This window comes from Balaenoptera musculus, chromosome 15, assembly GCF_009873245.2.
Source record: "Balaenoptera musculus isolate JJ_BM4_2016_0621 chromosome 15, mBalMus1.pri.v3, whole genome shotgun sequence".
NCBI lineage: Eukaryota > Metazoa > Chordata > Mammalia > Artiodactyla > Balaenopteridae > Balaenoptera > Balaenoptera musculus.
Window position 1 is genome coordinate 44,167,596 of NC_045799.1, and position 19,669 is coordinate 44,187,264.

Below are 19,669 nucleotides of genomic sequence, written 5' to 3' on the forward strand. Positions count from 1 at the left end.
CAGTAAGCCTTGGGCCCAAGGACATGCAGGCGCCGTTCCCCCTTTTCTCCAGGGCATCCCCAGCCCAGCCTCGGTAGGGCCTGGGTGAGGGTCTCAAGCCCACTGGGCTTTGCCCTCATGGCAGTGCCTCCCTGGGCTGGCAGAGTCACGGGCACTTAGGAATGCTGGTGGGTCCCGAGTCCCGGGAGCCGAGGAGAAAACCAGATCTACCTCTGACCTTGGCTGCAGCCGATGACCTCAGGGCACAACGGGAAGGTCCAGAGAGGGGCAGCACGGGGGCCGGGGCACCATCCTCTCCACCACCGCTGGCACCTGCTGACCTACATGACAGGAGGCCTGGCCGTGCTTGGCAGTGGACAGGGTACAAGGGGTAAGCCAGCCAAGGCAGGGGCTCTGCTGGAATGGATGTGAGCGCTAGCCATGGGTAGGAGGGGTTCCAGGGCTGGGGAAGGTCAAGCCCTGCCTTGCCCCAGCCAATGTGCATTCTCACGCAGATCTGCCATCTGTGGTGCTGTGGCCTCTGCCGTGTGGCCGTGTCAGGCTCTTCTCACGGGAACCGTGTTACTGATGTGCCCTGCCTGGGATGCACACCAGGCCGTGGGAGCGAGCAGGCCGGGAAAGTGGGATGTGCTGCCTGTGGAGGTGAGGAGGGAGACGGACTCCTGTATGTTAATAATGATCCCAGAAAGGATGCGGGGTCTGGGCCATCGCCGTGGGGACAGGTTGTAGGACAGGACTGGGGCTGACCCAGGAAGAGAGGGGAGTATGGACACAGTGGGGACACCCTCGTCACCACCCTCACGGTCACGCCTCAGTGGACGGCTGTCAGCCTGGGGTCTAAGAGACACGGCAGGGTCCCGTCAGGGCGATCCCGATGAGGATGCAGCAAGCTGCTCTGAGGTGTGTGCGGGCCTGATCGTTTCCTCCACAGAGAACCTGCGGCCCCCATGCTGGTTCCCCACCCCTGGCAGCGGTGACTGTAGCATCTGCAGTCTTCCGAGATCTGCAGGATCTGTCAGGAGGCCCCGTTTTCCTTCCCACCTTCTCCACGTCTAGATACCTCCTGCTGGAGGAGCAGCCTTATGAGACGTTGCGAAGGGTCGGCTGTTGGATTCCTCGATTGTCTCCAACAGGCTCTGTTTTCTTTCCCATTCCTTCTGCTTCCTTGTGATAGTTTCCTCCCACTGAGGGAGGGACAGATCACCGGCCATAGCCCCGTCCAACCTCGGGCGCCTGTGATGTCCAGATCTCACATTCCTTGGACCCAGACATCAGCAGCTTCTCGAGTATGTTTCATCATAAAGTTTTTCATCATTTACTTTAAACATATACCCCAGCCTGAATTGAGAGGGCTTCTCCAGCCCGCATGTTACCTAGGGGTGTGTTGCTGAATTTTCACTTTCCTCCTTAATTTCAACCTAAACTTCGCTGTGCCTGGAGAACTCATTCTATATGATGTAGGTTCTTCGAAATCCACTGAAATTTGCATCAGAATGTGCTGAATTTGGATAAGTGTTCTATCAGCTCAAAAAGAATACGTGTTCTGCAGCTGCTGGTGAATGTTCTACGTAATTGCTATTAATTTGTCAAATCAACACTGAGGTGCAGCCCAGGGCGCCTGGTGGTGAGCCGTGGCTCAGCAGAGACCACAGAGAAACTGAAACAGAGACGTTTACTGCTCACAGGCCCTGGAGGAGGTACCAGCACTTTCCACGTGATGTGGGCTGGGGGTGGTCACAGCCGGAAGCAGACAGAGACCAAGAGGCACATGCCCTCACCCGAGGCCTTGGGCTCCCGGGTAATGCCAGACTGGTCAACTCAAGCCAAGAAAGCAGGTTCTGAAAAGCTCCGCAGGGGTCTTATCTAAGGGCGGGACAGGGGCGGGCCCTGGGGGGCAGGGGAGCCTTTGGGGGAAGTCACACAAAGCCTTTTATTTGCTCTCTCGGGCACATGCTCATATGAGGGGTTGGTGTCAGTGTAAGGTCCCCACAAGCCACCTGACCATACAAACTGGACGCCCCATGGAGGAGCTTAGTTAAACTCTCCACAGTAATCAAAATCAAATTTGTTAAATGAATTCTTAGGTTTTTGTAAATATCATCTGAGTTTCACCTGGTGGGCTCTGTCAGTTATTGAGAGGGTGCTTTCACTCTCCCCCCGGGGCCAGACATCTGATTGTTCTCCCCCTGGTCCTTTCACGTGTGACTTTACTTCTTCAGAGACCAGGAGAAGAGGTGGGCCCCCTGAGAGACCTGTTGTAACTTCCTTAACCAAGCAAAGCTGTGACAGTCAGTTCCCCAAAGGCCACGTTTCCAATCCTGTATGTGTTTAGAGCTACAGCCAGCAGACGGAGGCTGCAGTCAGCCTCTGGCACCTGCATTCGTACCCGGGTGCCCCACGGGAGGCTCGTGGTGGGTTTAAAATCACCCCATGACTGGGTCTGAATGCTGAGGGACATGTGCAAAGCCCCCCGGTGTAGTTTAAGCGCACCTGAGGTCAGACCACAGAAGAATTGAAAAGAGCGGGACACAGGCCTTCCGATGGGAAACGGGAGTTGAGGTGAAGGTGGTCACCATTGTTCAGGGGGTTCTGTCTGGCCTCGGCCGGCACGGGGCCCAGGAACAATGGCTCCACCCCTCTGAGCCCAAGTGCCCTCAAAGGAAGCTTGGCTGACCACACAGCCACCCTTATCAGTTTGTACTTGCCCTTATCAAATTGTGGGGAGATGTTAGAAATCCCAATCGCAGGTACTGAAGGACCAAAGCTGGCTCAGGCCAGCTGTGCTCATGGAGCTGCCCGGAGGTGGGGGGCAGGGAGGGGGAGACCTGTTTCACCAGTGCTTATGGCCACATCATGGCAATAGGTCAGTCAGGAAAGGGACAGCCTGCCAACCACGGGACACGCAAGTCAGATCCCCGAACTCAAAAGGTGGAGGGAAGACCCCTCAGCCCCTCCCTCTGAAGTCCTCCTCCAGACGGCGTCCCATGGCCTCTCTGTCCCACTTAGGGTCCCAGGCCCCCATCCCTCGGCCCCTCCAGGGCTGCCCCCACCAGGACCCGGGAAGAGAGAGGTGCTCATGGGGGGCTCTGTCACCTCAGGGTCTGTCCCAGGGCTAGTGATCAGTGTTGACGGCCATGGAGGCCAGGCCGGGTGCCGATGGGGGAACACAGGGGTGAGGGAGCAGGAGGGGAGGGGGTGACTGAGCTGCCATTTTCTGAGCTGACCCCAGAGGCCCTGAGAAGATTTCCCATCAGTCAGGCAGCTCCAGGGCAGATGCCCTGATGGGGATCCACAGAGGACAGAGCCTTCTGTCATCTTTGTCACCCACCTCCCACCCCTGTGCCTGGGCATCAACCCAACACCACCACCGTAGAAGGGCCACTCACTGTGAATCTGGCCTCAGAGATGGACACAGAAAGGACACAGGTGGCTGTCGCCTGGCAAAACCATCTGAATTCCTTTTGAGTGGAATGGATGGGGGATGGAGAGATTGGAGGATGATGAACAAAGGAATGGAAGAATAGATGCATGGATGGATGGATGGATGGATGGAGGCATGTTTGGATGGATGGATGGATGAAAGGAGGGATAAATGGATTGATGTATGGATGCATGGATGATGGAAGGATGGACGGATGCATGGATGGACAGATGATGGACAAATGGAGAATATATGAATGAATGAATGAATGAATGAGTACACACACCAATCATGAGGACCCTGCAAGAACCAGGAAGGGCACCCTCCCATGAGCTGAGGAGTTTGATTGACTCAGCACCCTGCACCCACAGCCAAGGTGAGGACAACAATGGTAAATTCTCCATCGCTTGTCACTGGCAGCAACATCCATGGAAATAAACCAACAGGGAGAATGCAAAACTGACAGGGACCCAGAATGTGCTCTGAGATGCCTTTAATTGCTCTGGTGCCACGCAGACCTAGGACTCCAGACCCTCATTCTTCAGGAGGAAAGGAGCTGCTGTGGGAGCCGGGAACTCCTCCCCCCATTTCTGCTGGCGGCAGGTGCTGTTCAGGAGGGTGAACTGGGTAAACCATGGCCGTGAGTCCACAGTGATAGTGCAGCTCACCTGAAGAAAGTAATTTTATGTACGACATAAAATCAGAACAATGTAACAAGGAGAACACTTAGCAGGAAGGACTTACCAGGAGCTCAAGGTGCATTAAGAACTAAAGAGGAAAGAAAAGCAGAATCAAACAGTGGCCTGGGGCTGGGCTCCAGAGCTCAAGTCTCCACCATCAAGGCAGGGGCTCCTGAGAGGGTGCCTGGTGGGGCCATCACCTGCCCTTCAGGGTCCCCCCCACCCAGGGCACGTGACACTGCCTGAAGGGTCTCTGCCCTGTGAGCTCTTGGGGGAGCCAGCAGACTGCCCAGGAGATGGTCCAGCTGGTGCCCACCCAGCCATCAGCTGCAGCTGCAAACCCACCCCAAGAAGAGGCTGCCCCAAGGCTGGGGTCCGGGGAGACCCCAGCCCCACTGAGGGCATCACCCTGACTGAGGCCCATCCCCAAGGTTTCAGTCCAATGGACCAGATATCAGTTCATAGGGTGATGACAAGGGGTCTGACTGACCAGGACTCCTCCTTGCTGCCCAGGAGACCAGAGGGAGGGGTGGGGCGACCAGCAAGCTAAACTGTCCTCCTATCCAGAAGAATCAGAGCAAAGGAAGGAGAGGCCCACAGGGAGAACAGCGTCTTCCTGGACCCGAGTTCTCAGGAAGCTGGAGGCTGGGGCCCGGGGAGGCTCCATCCAAGAGGGAAGGGCCCATGGGGGTCTGTGGGGTTCTCTGGTGGTCCAGCCGGGCTGTGAGCACAGGGCCCAGCTTGCTGCTGTGCTGGGAGCATCTCTGTACAGGGGGAGCCCTGGGACCTGGCAGGGAGGGGCCAGGACCTGTCATTCTGCCCCACGGTCATCCCTGAGGACTTCGCTAAACACCCTCCCTTCGGCATGCTGTGAGATAAAGAAAATGTGTATGTTGGTCTCTGCCTGTATCCCTGGCACAGAACACCTGGATCCCTTGTAAATTTCTAAGTGATAAGAACACCAGGAGCATGTTTTGTTCTATTGAGGTGACTCTGGGTGGGCTCCTGGCTGGGGGCTGGTCAGCAGAAAGACCAATGATGACCAATGATGGGGCTCGGGACAGTCTTGCCTACGTGAGGAAGCCTCCCTAGAATCCTGATGGTGTGGGGTTCAGAGCAACCATGTGGGTGAGCACATCCACATATTGGGGGGAGGGGTGATACACCTCGATCCTCAGAAGCTCCTGTGCTCAGAACCCTCCCCCACCTCACCTTGTGTATCTCTGCATCTGGCTGTTCATCTGTATCCTTTACCATATCCTTTAATAAGATGGGAAACGTTAAGTATTTCCCTGAGTTCTGTGAGCCACTCTAGCAAATTAATCAACCCTGAAGAGGGGGAGATGGGAACCTCCGATTTGTGGTCAATTGGACAGAAGTTGTGGGCAGCCTGGGGACCTACTCCCTGCGACTGGCATCTGAATGGGTCGCGGTGTCTCGTGGGCCTGAGCCCTTAACCTGTGAGACTTGATGCCACCTCCAGGTAGGTAACTGGTGTCCCCGAGAATTGTTTGGTGGGGGATAAACCCCACACATTAGGTGACCAGAAGGGTCAGGAGAGAGGTGTTCAGTGTGGGGAACAAAGGAGATGCACGGGAACTATGTGTTTTCCTAATACACCCTCCTTGATACGATTTTTCCTTCTCAGATTTGTGATGCTTTGGGTTGATTTTACTCTCAAACCTTTTTCTCTTCCGGGCCTTCTTGCAAGGGGCAGTTGTCAATGTCTTCGTCGTATTTTTTACAAATTGTGCGGCCCAGCTCCGGGTCCATTAAATATATCATTTTCCATTTCTCTCAAGGAGAAATTAGGAAACAGAAAGGCAGAGAATCCAGTAGAAAAGTGGGCAAAAGACTACAATATGCACATGAATAGGACACACAAACCATGTGCAATTTCTCTGCAAGCACATAAGCAACAAAAAGATGTCCCTGAGCGCAGCTCCAACCCTGGACTCTTCCCTGCCGCCCTCCTGATGGCTGGTACCCGGGAGCCACATCACCAGTACATGCCAGTGGTGGAGAGGGATGGTCACGGGAGGTAGGGCCCCGGCACACCTGAGAGCACACGCACAGCACACCTGACACGAGACCCAGCTCTCAATCGCATCAGCCAGACACACGGAGGGCATCGCACGGCTCCTTCTAGGGAGGCGGACGGGGGCGCTTCTCCACCGAGCCGCCCTCAGAGCTGCCCTGTCCCTTGGGGGCAGCATCCAGACCAGGACAGGGGGCTGGGGGCTGGGTGCTCTGTCTCTCCTGGGGCAGCTGCGGCACCAAAGGGCTCACCTTGTAAACCTTCATCAGGTGGATGTTTGTGAACCGGGTGCTGCTCTGTGTGTTCATCAGCTTCTCTAAGAAGTTAACACAAGACAGGATTTCATCCCCTACAGAGAGGAAGTGGAAACTCGGAAGAACTCCAACACGGAGAGGAATGTAACCAGAAACTTCCATAGGGAGGAGCACGGCCCTGACCTGGAATTGTCTAGGAAGCTGGCTTCCTTAGGGGCTCAGGAATGCCTGCAGCTGATGCCACCAGCCACACACACACACACACACACACACACACATGTCCAGCCCCTTGCACTGCCGCTGGACCCTGGGCAAAGATGGGCTTAGGGCCTGGCGGGGGTTGGGGGCAGCCGAGTCTGCAGTGATGCTCAAGGGGCCCTCAGCCTCCCCAGGTCCAGGGCTGTGACGCAGCCCAGAGGAGGGCCAGCCGGTCAGGAAATGAGGGCCCATGAGGGAAGCCAGGGCCGTCTGTGCAGGGAGGGGGCCAGCCTCCTGTCCCATCAGTAGTGTGTGCAGCGGGGGACCCTCACATCACAGCCTCACTGACCTGGGCCGTCTCGGGGCTGGCCATCCGGCAGCCTGGGCCCACGACTGCCACTCACCTTTTGCTGGGCTCGCCTGACCTCCAGCAGCTTGTAGGCGTGCCCCTCCTCACGGCCACTGTTGAACCAAGCCACAGCAAACTCCACAGACACCGCAAAATAATCGTGGTCCTTACTAATGTCTACAAATTCCTTTTGAATGGTCCGGACGTGAATGCCCACGACAGTGAGCCCCAGAAGCAGAGCTGCCTTTGGGAACATGCTGTCCAGAGTCAGCACGAAAGACAGGTGATGGGGGGCGGGGGGGGGGGTGGCCCTCCGCAGCCCAGAGCCCACGCAGCCCTGCGCTCTGGCCTCCCGCTTTGAAGACGCCTGTGCCCAGCTCCTCCTCTGCATCCCCTGTCTGTCCCTCCTGCCGGCACTAAAGAGGCAGAGCAGGGGGTTACACCCCTGCCTCACCACAGAAAGCCTGGACGCAGGGACACGCACGGAGCAGGCTCTGTCCCCTTTGTTTTCAGGGCTTCATCCTGACGGGGTCCCACTCCGCAGGGCCCTGCATGCCCCCTGCTTGCCCTGGGGACTGTGCAGGCAGGGACTGCCAGAGTCCTGTGATTTCCTGGGAGCTCCAGGAAGCCAAGCCTGCCTATGACCTTGGCTGGAGCCAACACCACCAGCCGGGCACAGGGGAGTACGGGGTGTGCAGCCAGCAGTGGAGGTGTCTAGGAGGAGTTGTCCTCATCACTGCCCTGATAGGAATTACTAACCATAGTTGATTTCCTAATTGTCTTTTCTCTTATCGACATCCAGCTCAAGTCCACTACAGTCAGAGAATATACTTTCCATTATGTCTCTTCTCTGAAATTTGTTGAGATTTGTTTTATGGCCAATATTCCACAGGTTCTTTTTTTTTTTTTTGATGTAGATCATTTTTAAAGTCTTCAGTGTATTTGTTACAATACTGCTTCTGTTTTAGGTTTTGTTTTTTTGGCGGCAAGGCACATGGGATCTTAGCTCCCCGACCAGGGATTGAACCCCGCATTGGAAGGCAAAGTCTTAGCCACTGGATCACCAGGGAAGTCCCCGCATGTTCTTGAAAAGACTGTATGTTCTGCATTTTTCAGGTGCAGAGTTAGCTATTGACGTATCTCAGGTCGCCCATGTGACCAAACCTTCCACATATTGACTCTCTTTACTTTGTTTTGTTTTATTGAGTTTTCTTTGGTTTGGGTTTGGGTTTTGGTCTGTTGTTCTGTCCGTTTCTGAGAGATGCATTAAAATCTCTCACTGTGATTATGATTGTGGATTTGTCTGGTCTTCTTTTCTCATAATTCTCGCTGTATATATTTGAGACTGTCATTAAGTGCTTGTACAAACAGAACTGTTAGGCCATTTTTATCCTCATCGATCACACCTCTGCCTCCCAGTGATGCTGTTGCTCTAGCATCAGCTTGTCTGACATCAGAGTAGCCACATCAGCAATGTTCTCATTAGCGTTTCCATTATGTATTTTTATCCATCTTTTTACTCGAAGATGGTACCTTAATAATTAAGATGTGTCTTTGTAAACAGCATGTAGGTTTTTAAATCAGTCTAACATTCTTTTATTTGGGGGATTTATCCCATTTGCGATGACTCCTATTACTGATTGTTATCAGTATATTCAGGTTCAAATCTACCATATTACTGTGTGTTTTCTCTTCATATCAGTTGTCTCTGTTCCTTCTTTTCTCCTTTCTTGTGTTCTCTTGGATTATTCATGGTCTTTTCATTGTTCCATTTCTTCCTCTCAATGGCTTTATTTGCCCTTATTTCTCTTCTCTCAGTGGCAACTCAAGCGATTGTAATGAGCACCACTGACTTAATTGAATCTACTGTAAATTAGTACCTTTACCATTTCAAGGATGGCGGGAACACTATTGCTCTTAACCTCACTTCTGCCTTGTGTGTTATTGTTGTCATATTTGAAAGTCCATAGAACAATATGATTGTTGCCTTACACATTTACTATTCACTTGGATCTAGCAACATACCTACCCTTCTGCTGGGCATCATTCCCTCAACATAACTTTTCTTCCAGAGGGATCATTTCCCCTCCCCCTAAAGAACTCTCTTAAGGATTTTGGGGGGGTTGGATATTATTGATACATCTTTTATAGTTTTTGGAAAAAGCTATCTTCTCACTAAACAATTCTATTTCTATGGGAGCCCCTTGTTCTAGCGGTTCAGCCAAGTCTCTCTCCTCTCTCCTCTCTGTGTCCCTTTAGCATTGCTAATATATGAATTTAAGACTATAAATTTTCCTCTAAGCTCTGCTTTGGCTGCATTTCAGAAGTTTTGCTATGTCGTATGTTCACTATCTTTCAATTCAAAGTATTTTCTTATTTCCTATACGATTTCTTCTTTGATCCCTGGATTATTTAGAATTATACTGCTACATTTATGGGCAGCTAGAGGTTTTCACATTAAGTTTTTATTGCAGTTGTCTACTGTGAACAGAGAACATACTCTGAACCATGTCAATCTTTTGAAATTTTTGAGATTTCTTTCCTCTTTTGTTGTCTGAAATGTTTTTATTTTGTCTTCATTTTTGAAGACTATTTTTGCTAGCTATAGAATTCTAGGTCGTTACCTATTTGATTTCAGTTCTTTGAAGATTCAAAGTGAGGCTTCTGAGAATGATCTACTCCCAGTTGACTTTCACTCATAGGATGCAGCCCTTCATGGTCTCAACTGAAATCCTGGTATATTTACCACAGCCCTTCTTGGCAGGTTCTGAACCCCAGGTTTTGTTCCCCCAGTTGAAGCAAAGAACATGCCTTTTCTGCAGTGGCATTTCTCCCCAGCATCTGGCAAAATAACATTGTGAACATCGTAGGGAACCTTGCTGAAAAGGAACCTGGGGGCTGGAAAAGCAGAGACGTTGGCTAAGGCTGTTCAAAAGCCCAAGGAGCAAACCAAGGCCAGCAGGCCTCTGCTCTCCTGCCTCATCCCATGCCTCTGACCTTATCCTTGGGATGATAGAACTGTGACTAAACATGCAACTACAGGACATGCCTACTCCTTATCTCTCAGCGGGTCTGACTGTTGCTATTTCAGAAGTCGGGAGAGACAAGGACAGCTGGCCAAGCACCCACTGGAAGAACAGAGTTGCCGTTTCTCGGGGCAGCGGGGCCGGAGGGGGTCTTGGGTGATGTCAGGGAGTGGGGGGTGAGAGGGTGCACTCACGGAGGCCAGTGGGCACAGACAGGAGAGATACACGGATCACCCTCTGCCCTGAGAGAGCACGAGCCATGGTGCTGGGCTACTGTCCACGTTAGGGAAACAAAAATTTAGGGAAACTCTACAAAATAATGATCCTTCAAAAGCATCAAGGTCGTGAAGTCAATGAAAGACTGATCATCCCAGATGGAAGACGATCAACGCATCCTTCTCTATAGGAGCTCTTGGCAGGAAAGGTGCTTCCATGTTCTGGTGCTCGGTCACTGGCTGAGGCAGGGGGTATGCATGCCCCCTGACACCAGACGGGTCTGAGGACCAGCAGGGGGATCCCTTGGTTGCACTGCAGTTGGAGAGGAGGACCCACCTGTGTGTGGGCCTCACTCACTAACATGCTGGGAGTGATAGGCAACACGTTGGCATCTTCCTCTCCGATGTTTCAAGGGAAACACTTCTTTGCATTGTAATTACAGCATTTCCCTAAGTTTGAGATTCTTTTAAAAATGAAACCTATTTTTGAAAACACAGCAGGACTGAGACACAGCGACCCCCTCAGTATGTGGATATGGGTCAGAAGAGGGGAGGCGAGCCCAGCAGGATGGGGCTGTCCCCGCACCGGGGGATACCAACTGCAATGGGGGGTGTGCCCGGGAAGTGCTGGGACCACCGCTCCTGATCCAGCAACGGGAACACGCCTTGCTGCTTCTGACACGGAATCACACGTTGTTGCAGCTGGAGGTAACTTAAATACAGACCCGCGCCACCTCCACGGGGACAGGAGCAGAGCTCCGTGGGAGCATTTCTGGCTGAAGTCCCCAGGCCATCAGAGGGGGCCCTAAGCAAAGCTTCAGGCCCGCCTTCCTCAGGCAGGTGGAGGCCCCACGGTGCTGGTGGCGCTCAGGGCGCACAGTGAGAGCGGCGGAGGGAAGCCAGTGCGGGGATGCTGGCGAGCAGGTGACACTGGCTCCGTTCCTCTAGGGCTCCTGGGAGGCAACACGGAGTGTGTGCCTCGAAGGGGCCCACCTGAGGGGGGTATCAAGTCTCCAGCTCCTGTCTGTCTTGTATAGAGGCTGCTCCCACCGCCTGCCGCTTTGGCCTGTCCCCACCCATGGGCACACATGCCCGCGGCCAGAGAAGTCTCAGGCAAAGCACAGGGCACATGGTAGGAGGCCCGGTTCTGCTGGGAGGCACGTCGGGTCCCTCTGCTGCTCTGTCCCCTGGGGGGTGGCCCTGTCCCTCTCCTGGCAATGCCCTGGGGCAGGAGGGCTGTGCTGGCCCAGCCTCGTGTCCTTGCTCCACCCCCTGTGAGGGGAGAATGGGGAGAATGGGGGCTTTCTGGAAGTGTTCTGGGGAGGGCTGGCACATACCTCCTGACGCCCCATTATTACCGGGGGTGGAGCAGGCGTGCCCATCCCCATGTATGTAGCTGGGGCTGAGCTGACAGACAGCTCTGGGAGAAGCCCTCTAGGAGCAGGATGGGGAGCTCGCAAGCACAGAAACAGTGGGAGAAGTCCTGTCTTTTCTCTCCTTAGTCCTCTCCCGCCCCAGCCCCTGGGCGATCCATGGCAGCAGTACTAACAGCAGAACAGGGACGGCAGATACTGCAGCCACATAAACATTGGGGGAGGGGGGAGCCTCCCTCTGTGATCAGAGCAGCTGTGGTTCTAAGACGGTGGGGCAAACCTCCACTGCTTTTTCCCATCTCTGTCCTCCTACTCTGTGGCCCCAGGATTGGGTGTAGATGTGGGCCTGCAAAGCTGAGCAACGTGAGGAAGATCCGGGGAACCAGAAAGGACCAGAGGGATCATGGGAGCTCAGGAAAGTGAACCCTGAACAGCACAAGTGTGGGTATAATCCTAATGGCACACGAAAGATGTGAACTGAAGGAAGGGACAGACCACCACCCAGTCAGCCCAGCCCCTGGAAGAACACACATGCACAGACCCAAACAGCCCTGCAGAGGGTTGACACAGAGCTGACCTGACGCTGAAATCACGACCCCCAGAAGGCTGATCAGAATTTGCACCCTGAACACAGCTGGGTGAATCACTTGCTGAAACAAAAATACCAACATACCCCAAAGAACATAAATAAGATATAGAGCCTCATAACACAGTTTTCAAAACACCCAGGATACAACTCAAGATTACTTAGCATATGAAGAATCAAGAAAATCTCAGCTCTCCCAGGAGAAAACAATCAACAGACGCTGATGCTGAGATAACTCAGATGTTGGAAATATCTGACAAAGACTTTAAAGCAGCTGTTATCAAAAGGTTCCTAGTAAGGGTAAACACTCTTCAAAGATTGGAAGAGTAGGAACTATTAGTAAGAAAGAGAAGATATCCATAAAAACCAAATGGATATTTTACTGATATCCTGCAAAAATACAAAAACCAAAATAAAAATCTCATTGGATGAGCTCAAGAGCAGACTGAAGATGTCAGAGAAAAGGGCCTGTGAACTTGAAGACAGATCAATAGAAATTATCCACTATGAACACTAAAGAGGAAGAAAACATTAAAAAGCATGAATAGAGCTTCAGCAGCCTATGGGACAATATCAAAAAGTCTTTCATGTCATTTGACTCCCAGAGGGAGAGGAGAAAGTGTTGTGCCAGAAGAAGAAGAAGGAGGAGGAGGAGGAGGAAGAGAAGGGGGGAGGGGGAGGAGAGAAGGAGGAAGGAGAAGAAGGAGAAGAAAGGGAAGAGATAATGGCTGAGACTTTCCCAAATTTGTCGAAAACACAGATTTAAGAAGCTCGGAGAACCCCAAAACAAGTAAATTCCAAGAAATCCACATCAGAGCACATCATACTCAAACTACTGAAAACTAAAGACAAAGGAAAAAACCTGAGAGCCATTAGAGAAAAGACATAATTTACAGAAGAACAAAGATTTGAATGACTGCAGATTTCTCACCAGGAACACAGAGGCTAGAAGGAAGTAGAACATGATTCTGAATTCTGAAAGACAAGAACGGCCAAACCTGAATTCTATATTTAGGGAAAATATAATAGTGGTATAAAGATGTTATAAAGTTGAGGACAGTTTAAAGTATTTCATTGCCAGCAGACCTGCTATAAAAGAAGGGCTAAGGGAATTCTTTAACAGAGAGAAATTTTCTTGGTTCTTCATATGCTGAGTAATCTTGGATTGTATCCAGGACATTTGAAAATTGTGTCATGAGACTATATCTTATTTATATCCTATGGGGACTGTTGATATTTTTGTTTGGGAGGATGGAGGAAGGGGGCCCAGGCTGAGCAATGCCTCTGGAAGCTGGAAGAGGCAAAGAAAATGTTCTTCCCTGATGCCTCTGGAAGCAGTGTAGCCCTGCGCACACTGTAATTTTAGGACCTCCAATCTCCAGAACTGTGACATAATAAGTGTGTGTCGTCTTAAGCCACCATTGGTGGTCACTTGTCACCGCAGCCACAGGACACTAACCAGGTGCCAAGAGAGGAGAGGTCACTGCTGTGGAGGCTGGGGGAGAACAGGGAAGGGACCCGCTTGGCAGTCAGCTCCAGAATCCCGCCGGGGCGGGAGCCCCGCAGCTGGACCTTCCCAGTCCCTCCCCTTCCTCGCTTCATCCAGACCAGGAAGGTCCAGGACCTGTGGGTGGTGAGACGGGAGGCAGGGCAGACAGAGGGCAGGGGAGAATGACAGAAACCATCTCTTCCTCTCCAGGCAGGCCTCCAAGATGGAGAAGGGCAGCTCCAAGTGCCTTCTAAGCTCTGGGCATCTGAAGACCCTGGCCCCTTGGTACTGGACCGAGGGTGCATGTGTTGTACGAGTGCCACAGAGGGTCACAGGGATGGAGAGCATGCCTGGTGCATCCACAGGGACAGCAGGACACGAACACAGAGCCGCATCATGGCCACACCCGCAAGCTTCCCATACGGGGCACACCCTCCGTTTTCTGGGGAGTATCAGCTTCTCCAGGGAGGCCCAGGTACCTCCCAGGGCTAAGAAATATTAGCAGGAGGAAGATGCCAAGGTTTGGGCTTGTGGGCGAGCTTGCATCCCAGCCAGCCCGGGGAGTGGGGAGGGGACGACCAGCGGAAAGTCTGAGGAAGATCACAGGGACAGGAGGACGAGGTGTTCAGGGCTCCGTCTCGCTCCACCGCCCTGGGATCCAGCGCCCCCAAGTGCCCATCGCTTCCTGCCTGCCGCTCAGGCCTCCCACGGCCCGGCTGGGCCAAGCTCAGCGGACAGAAACCCCCGGCCTGGCTCCCACCCAGAGATGCTGGGGCAGCAGGAGGGTCTGTGCTGCTGAGAGAGCAGCCCCCCCAAGGGAGAGGGGAGCTCGGCGTGTGTGTGCACGTGAGATGCGGAGGACTGCAAGGAGGACGCGAGCCTGCCCTGGTCTCCCCGCGGGCTCGGCTGCAGGTAACGAGGGAGGAGGACACGCATGGGCGCCCCCGGCTGCCTTAAGTCCGTCTGGGCGGAGCAGCCTTGGCAGGGTGAGCCACGATGGCCAGACCCCAGCAGGGCGCCCGGCTGCTGCTGGCCATCATGGGGGCCCTGGTGGCCCTCACCTACCAAACGAGGAGGAAAACCTTCATAAGCGTCCACGAGGTGCCCGTGTCAGATCCTGTCGTGGTGACCACCCTGGACTTTGTGACCAAGGACTTCAACCAGAAGAGCGAGGACGCGTACAACTTCCGGATCGTGCGCGTCCTCAAGGTCCTGAAGAGGGTCCGTGTCCCCCTCCCATCGCGTCAGGGCACCGCAGGCTCGGGGTGGCCACGCAAGTGAACTCAGCCTCGTTTAGTCCAAAGTGGAGGTTTTAAGAGAAGCAGAAATCCCCTGGAGTGGATGAAGTGGAGCTGCTTAACTGATACCCAGGACCAGGGCTGCACACCCCGGCCTGAGGGCCCGAGCCGCCTGTGGCCCCACGTGAGGGGTCCCCGGGGTGCCAGGCGCACCACATGTGTGCACGTCGGGGGCTGTTTCCACGTGGGGCAGCAGCGCCAGGACCCGCAGCTGAGACGGGCTGGCCCTCAGAGTCTAGGCTGCTGCTCTCTGCCCTTTACAAACCGTGAGCATCACGTGGGTCACCCAAGGGCGACTTTGCCCATGGAGTGGCTTCTGGGGAATTCTGCTCAAATGGCAGAAAGGGGCACGGGAGGCAGACAGGGGGTGGGGGGAGCCCACGGGTCTGTCCAGTGCAGGCCCTCGACCTGGGGCGCCACGCTAGGAGTCCCCAGCCCCGGAAGCTACAGACAAGGGAGAGGAGGTCCTTTATCCCCCTGTCCTTGCCTCCGACAGCTGACCGACCACATGGAGTATCGCATAAACCTGGAGATGCGGCGGACCATCTGCCTCAAGATGGAGGTGAACAACTGCTCCTTCCAGGAAGGCGAGCTCTACAAGGTACTGGGCACGTCACCCAGAAAGAGCTTATTTCTCAGTGCTCTGCTCCTTTGTCGCTGGAAGAATGATGAAGCAGTTGGGGGGTCCAGAGGGAGAAGCCAAGGTGGCTGAGCTGTGGGGGAGTCGGGGGGACACTCTGGTCCCGAGGGAAGTAGCTGATTTTAATAATATTTTAGCAGCCGGGGGACCTTGTTGGTGCACCCACTGAATATCTGAACCTCAGCCTGACGTAAGACACAGTCGCTGGGCTGCAGCCTCTGTTTCTTTCATCCAGCAGTGTTTAGGCAAAGACGAGGAGGAGGAGGTGGGAAAATGAGTTCAGAAATAGTTCAACCGGTGGTGGGGTGGGTCAGGGAGGGGACAAGCCTGCAGGCAAGTGACCCGATGCGTGCCCACCTCCCCAACAGTGGCTTCGTCCCCACCCAGTGTTGTCACATCGGGGAAGCCGGCTGGGCCATCATCACTGCAAGTGGGGGACCATCACACACACACACGCATCAGGTGGGCCCATGTGCTCAGGGGCCTTGAAGGTCCCAAGTCCTACAGGCCCTGCAAATCTCTGCTCTTTACCCAAAGGAACTAACATGATGGTGATCACATGACCCACCTTGCCTAGAACAGTCCTGATTTGTGCCCAGCTTCTTAGTGTCATTGTTAACAGCATCCCCATTTGCCTACAACATGTCCTCGTTTGGTTCATAGATTCCATGGTCACCCTAGTTCTAATGGCCTAGGTGTTCTCAAGACAAACACATGTCCATCCACGGGCTCCCCACTCCATGGAGAAGTCTTCTAAATCTAGCAAGTTAGATGTTTTTGGTTCTTCCCTGGAGAAGATCATGAAATCTATGAAAAGACTAATTGACGATAACAGTAAGGTAAACTTAGAGAGTCTCATCACTGTGAGAGATTAAATTGTGGGGTTAATATTCTGAATTCTACTTTAGGAGAAATGTCAACGTTTACGCCTCCCACGCCACCTCGTCCCCGCCCTGGCTTTCCAGCGAAGAGCAGGAAAGCAAAATCGCACTATGAAATAATAATGTGCAAAATATGTTGATTGATCTTTCCTTGTGGGAGAAGAGGGAGGTGGAGAAGAAAGGGGATCCTGGAATAGAACAGGGAAGGGGGAGGAGAGGATGTGATGACGGGTGGAAGGACGGATGGATGGATGGATGAAGGAAGGAAGGAAGGACAGCAGGAGGGAAGGAGACGGGAGGGGTTGGGTGGGAGGAAGGGGAAAGGAAGCAGGAGGGATGAGGTGGGAGAGTGGGTGGAGGGAGAGAGAGAGGGAGCCAAGTGAGGGTAAGTGTGATGTGAACAGCACCTGAGCAGAAAAGAAGAGGAAGAGTCAGTCGTTACCATGGTGATGTGGGCGGGTGGACACTTGATTTCCAGTCTCCAATTCTAACCACAAGCAGAAGGACGTTTTGTGGGGTGGTTTCAGCAGTGACACTCTCAAGTCATTGAAATCAAAATAAAGATGGACCCACCTGTGGATTGGAGGCAGGTGAGGCAGGGTCATTTTCCCTATCTGCTTGTCTTACACCTTCCTCTTTCCTTGTTGATCTTTTTTTATACTTTGTTTTCTTGTCTTTTTCAGAAAATTGATTGCTTCTTCTCAGTATTTGTTATTCCCTGGTTTGAAAAGTATAGAGTTCTGGCCAAAAACTGCACGGATGGCTAGGTGTCCCAGAGTGCAGCCCACACGGAGTCACTGTGTGTAAAAGAACCCTGCATTAAACAGCAGTTCTCAATATAGAAAATAAATGTTGGTCAGCCTATTCTCTTAATGCTTTGAATGTTTATGTTTCCACTCTTTTTCCCCCAAAATTCTTCAACTCATAATAATATGATCTGAAGGTCTTCTGGGCTAGGGCAGTTTGGGGGTCCAAATGAGGTGACATGTATAATTTTTGGCCTTATAGCCTATACCCGCGGGATAGCAGACCTTCAACCTCATCCTTATGTCAAGTAGGATTCTTCAGATTTTAAAATAAGGAGATGAGAAAAGGGAGAAGGAGAACGAGGGAAGATGCTCTAATTACTTAAATGAACAGCTAAGAGATACTCGCAAGAATGCCTGTGACGGCATCTCTGAGGGACCCGATGAATCTTGCTTGCCTGAAGTGTGAAACAAGGGGAAACAAAGAGAAATAATGCAAGTAACTGAAAAGAGGAGGGCCTTTGTTACTGGTAAGAGCTAGGTTGGGAGATGTGCCTTATTTTTGCAGGCACGTGCACTTTCTGATACCAGACTCCAGAATTAGACTCACACCTCCAGCATCAGCAACATTGGACCAGAGCAGGTCTCTTCCCATAGGGGATTCCTCTCCCAGAATTGGCAAGGAAACCGTGGGCGCCTGTGAGAGGAGGAGGACGTGGGTATGACGCCCCGTTTATTCTTCCCAAACAGACCCATCTGATGAATTCCTGCAGGAGGGGAATGATCGAGGGCAGAGTGAAACCAGGAATGCTGCATTAAAGTGGTGCCCTTTTCATGGATGTCACATTAGCAGTGAGGAATAAGCATCCCTCACCCACCAGCTTGATTCAGTGTTTCAAATAATGTCATCAGGCTCAGCTCTCCCCTCGACTTCCTCCATGTGGTCTCAAGACGGTGCCAGCAGTTCACTGAGTCACATCTGCCCTCGTTCACATCCAGTAGGGAAAGGACGAGCCCATCCGCAAGAGTTCGGGCAAAAGCCTTGAGGTTTAATATCGCAGGGGAATTCTAGGGACTCTGTGGAAAACACACCAGCACACACAGCATCCATCGACCGGCAGAGAGAGGGAGCTGGGGCATTTATCCCCAGTTACTGGCTGCAGGACAGCTCCTGTGGGGCATTAATTCCCTGGAACCTCTGGCCTGGGGTGGCTCGAGGGCAGAGCAAACAGCCAGAGGTGACAGGGCACAGGTGTTGGAATCTGGAGCTGGTGTGCACAGAAGGATGAGATGTGAGAGGGCACAGGCAGAACACCAAAGGGACAGGTGAATAGTGAGCTGACAGCGGCCACCCACGTCCCCACCAGCTGGAGAAGTCTGGAGCTTTGAAAGAACAATGTTTTTCAACTTCTACTCTCCCTATGAAAGTTCCAGGGTCCTCAGGACCCTGTTTCAGGTGGGACCCAGGTGAGAGTTCCCTCCGCCAGCTGTCTGGGAAAATGCTAACCTACAATTTCTTCATCTTTAAACGAGAATGACAGTACCTATTTCTTGGAAGAGTTGCAAAGATTGATGATGATAATGCTTGTAAGTTGCTTAACACAATGCCTAACACAAAGCAGATATTCAAACAAACAGTGACTCGTAAGAATACGGGCACTAGCAGCCTAATTTAATATTAACCAGCCATGCAGCTCTCTTCCGGCACTTTGGTTACTATGTCTGGAGGTGAGGGTTGGAGGGGAGAATAAAGGAAAGGTAGGACATTTGTGCTCATTGATTTTGGATTTCTCAGCCCAGTGGGTTTTTGAAACTTTTTTTAATTTTGAAATGTAGATTCACAGGAAGTTACAAAGCGTACAGAGCGGTCTCTTGTACCCTTCATCTAGCTTCCCGCCAAGGTTACATCTTTTGTAATTACAGAAAAATATCACAAGCAGGAAATTGACACAGTACAGTGTGTATGTGTGTCATTTTGTCATATGTGTTGATTTGTGTGGCCGCCACCACGAAGACGTTCTGCACTAACCCCTCTGTAGTCACACCTTTCCTTCACCATCTCAAACTCCCAGCAACCGCTCACTTCTCCATCTTTATTACTGTGGCAATTCAAACGTGTTGTGTAAATAGAATCATACAGTGTGTGCCCTTTGGAGACTGGTCACAATGCCCTTGGGATCTATCCAAGTTGTTTCATGCATCAGTAGTGTGTGCCTTTTAATTGCTTAGTGGCATTCAATGACATCCTCAGTACCACAGTTAACTATTCACCTATTGTAGGTGTGTTAGTTGCTTTCAAGTTTTGGGCTATTACAAATGAAGCTTCTACGTACAAGCATGTAAGGTTCATGTGTGGACCTAAGTTTTCGTTTCTCTAGGTTAAATGCCCAGGAATGCAATTGCTGACTTGTACGCTAAAGTATATTTTAGGATTTTTTTTTTTTTAAAGAAACCGACAAACTTTTCCAGAGTAGA

General features: G+C 52.2%; 2 protein-coding genes across 3 annotated transcripts; one reads left to right on the top strand and one right to left on the bottom strand.

Annotated features, from left to right (window-relative positions):
* Positions 1 to 3,910: 3,910 nt before the first annotated feature.
* LOC118881735 (probable cystatin-16) lies at positions 3,911 to 7,514 on the bottom strand. Of its 2 annotated transcripts, XM_036826915.1 has the most exons (3): positions 6,996 to 7,514; positions 5,785 to 5,895; positions 3,911 to 4,089 (listed from the first exon to the last, which is right to left on the bottom strand). In XM_036826915.1, exons 1-3 carry the CDS (start codon positions 7,329 to 7,331, stop codon positions 3,940 to 3,942), a joined length of 597 nt encoding a protein of 198 aa, XP_036682810.1. In that variant the 5' UTR covers positions 7,332 to 7,514; the 3' UTR covers positions 3,911 to 3,939. The 2 variants fall into 2 exon arrangements, with proteins under 2 accessions (XP_036682810.1, XP_036682811.1); XM_036826916.1 differs by lacking the exon at positions 5,785 to 5,895.
* Positions 7,515 to 14,625: 7,111 nt separating this feature from the next.
* CST11 (cystatin 11) lies at positions 14,626 to 17,215 on the top strand. The gene is made up of 3 exons (XM_036826739.1): positions 14,626 to 14,850; positions 15,424 to 15,528; positions 17,132 to 17,215. The coding sequence occupies exons 1-3, from the start codon at positions 14,626 to 14,628 to the stop codon at positions 17,213 to 17,215; spliced, it is 414 nt and encodes a 137-aa protein (XP_036682634.1).
* Positions 17,216 to 19,669: the final 2,454 nt, after the last annotated feature.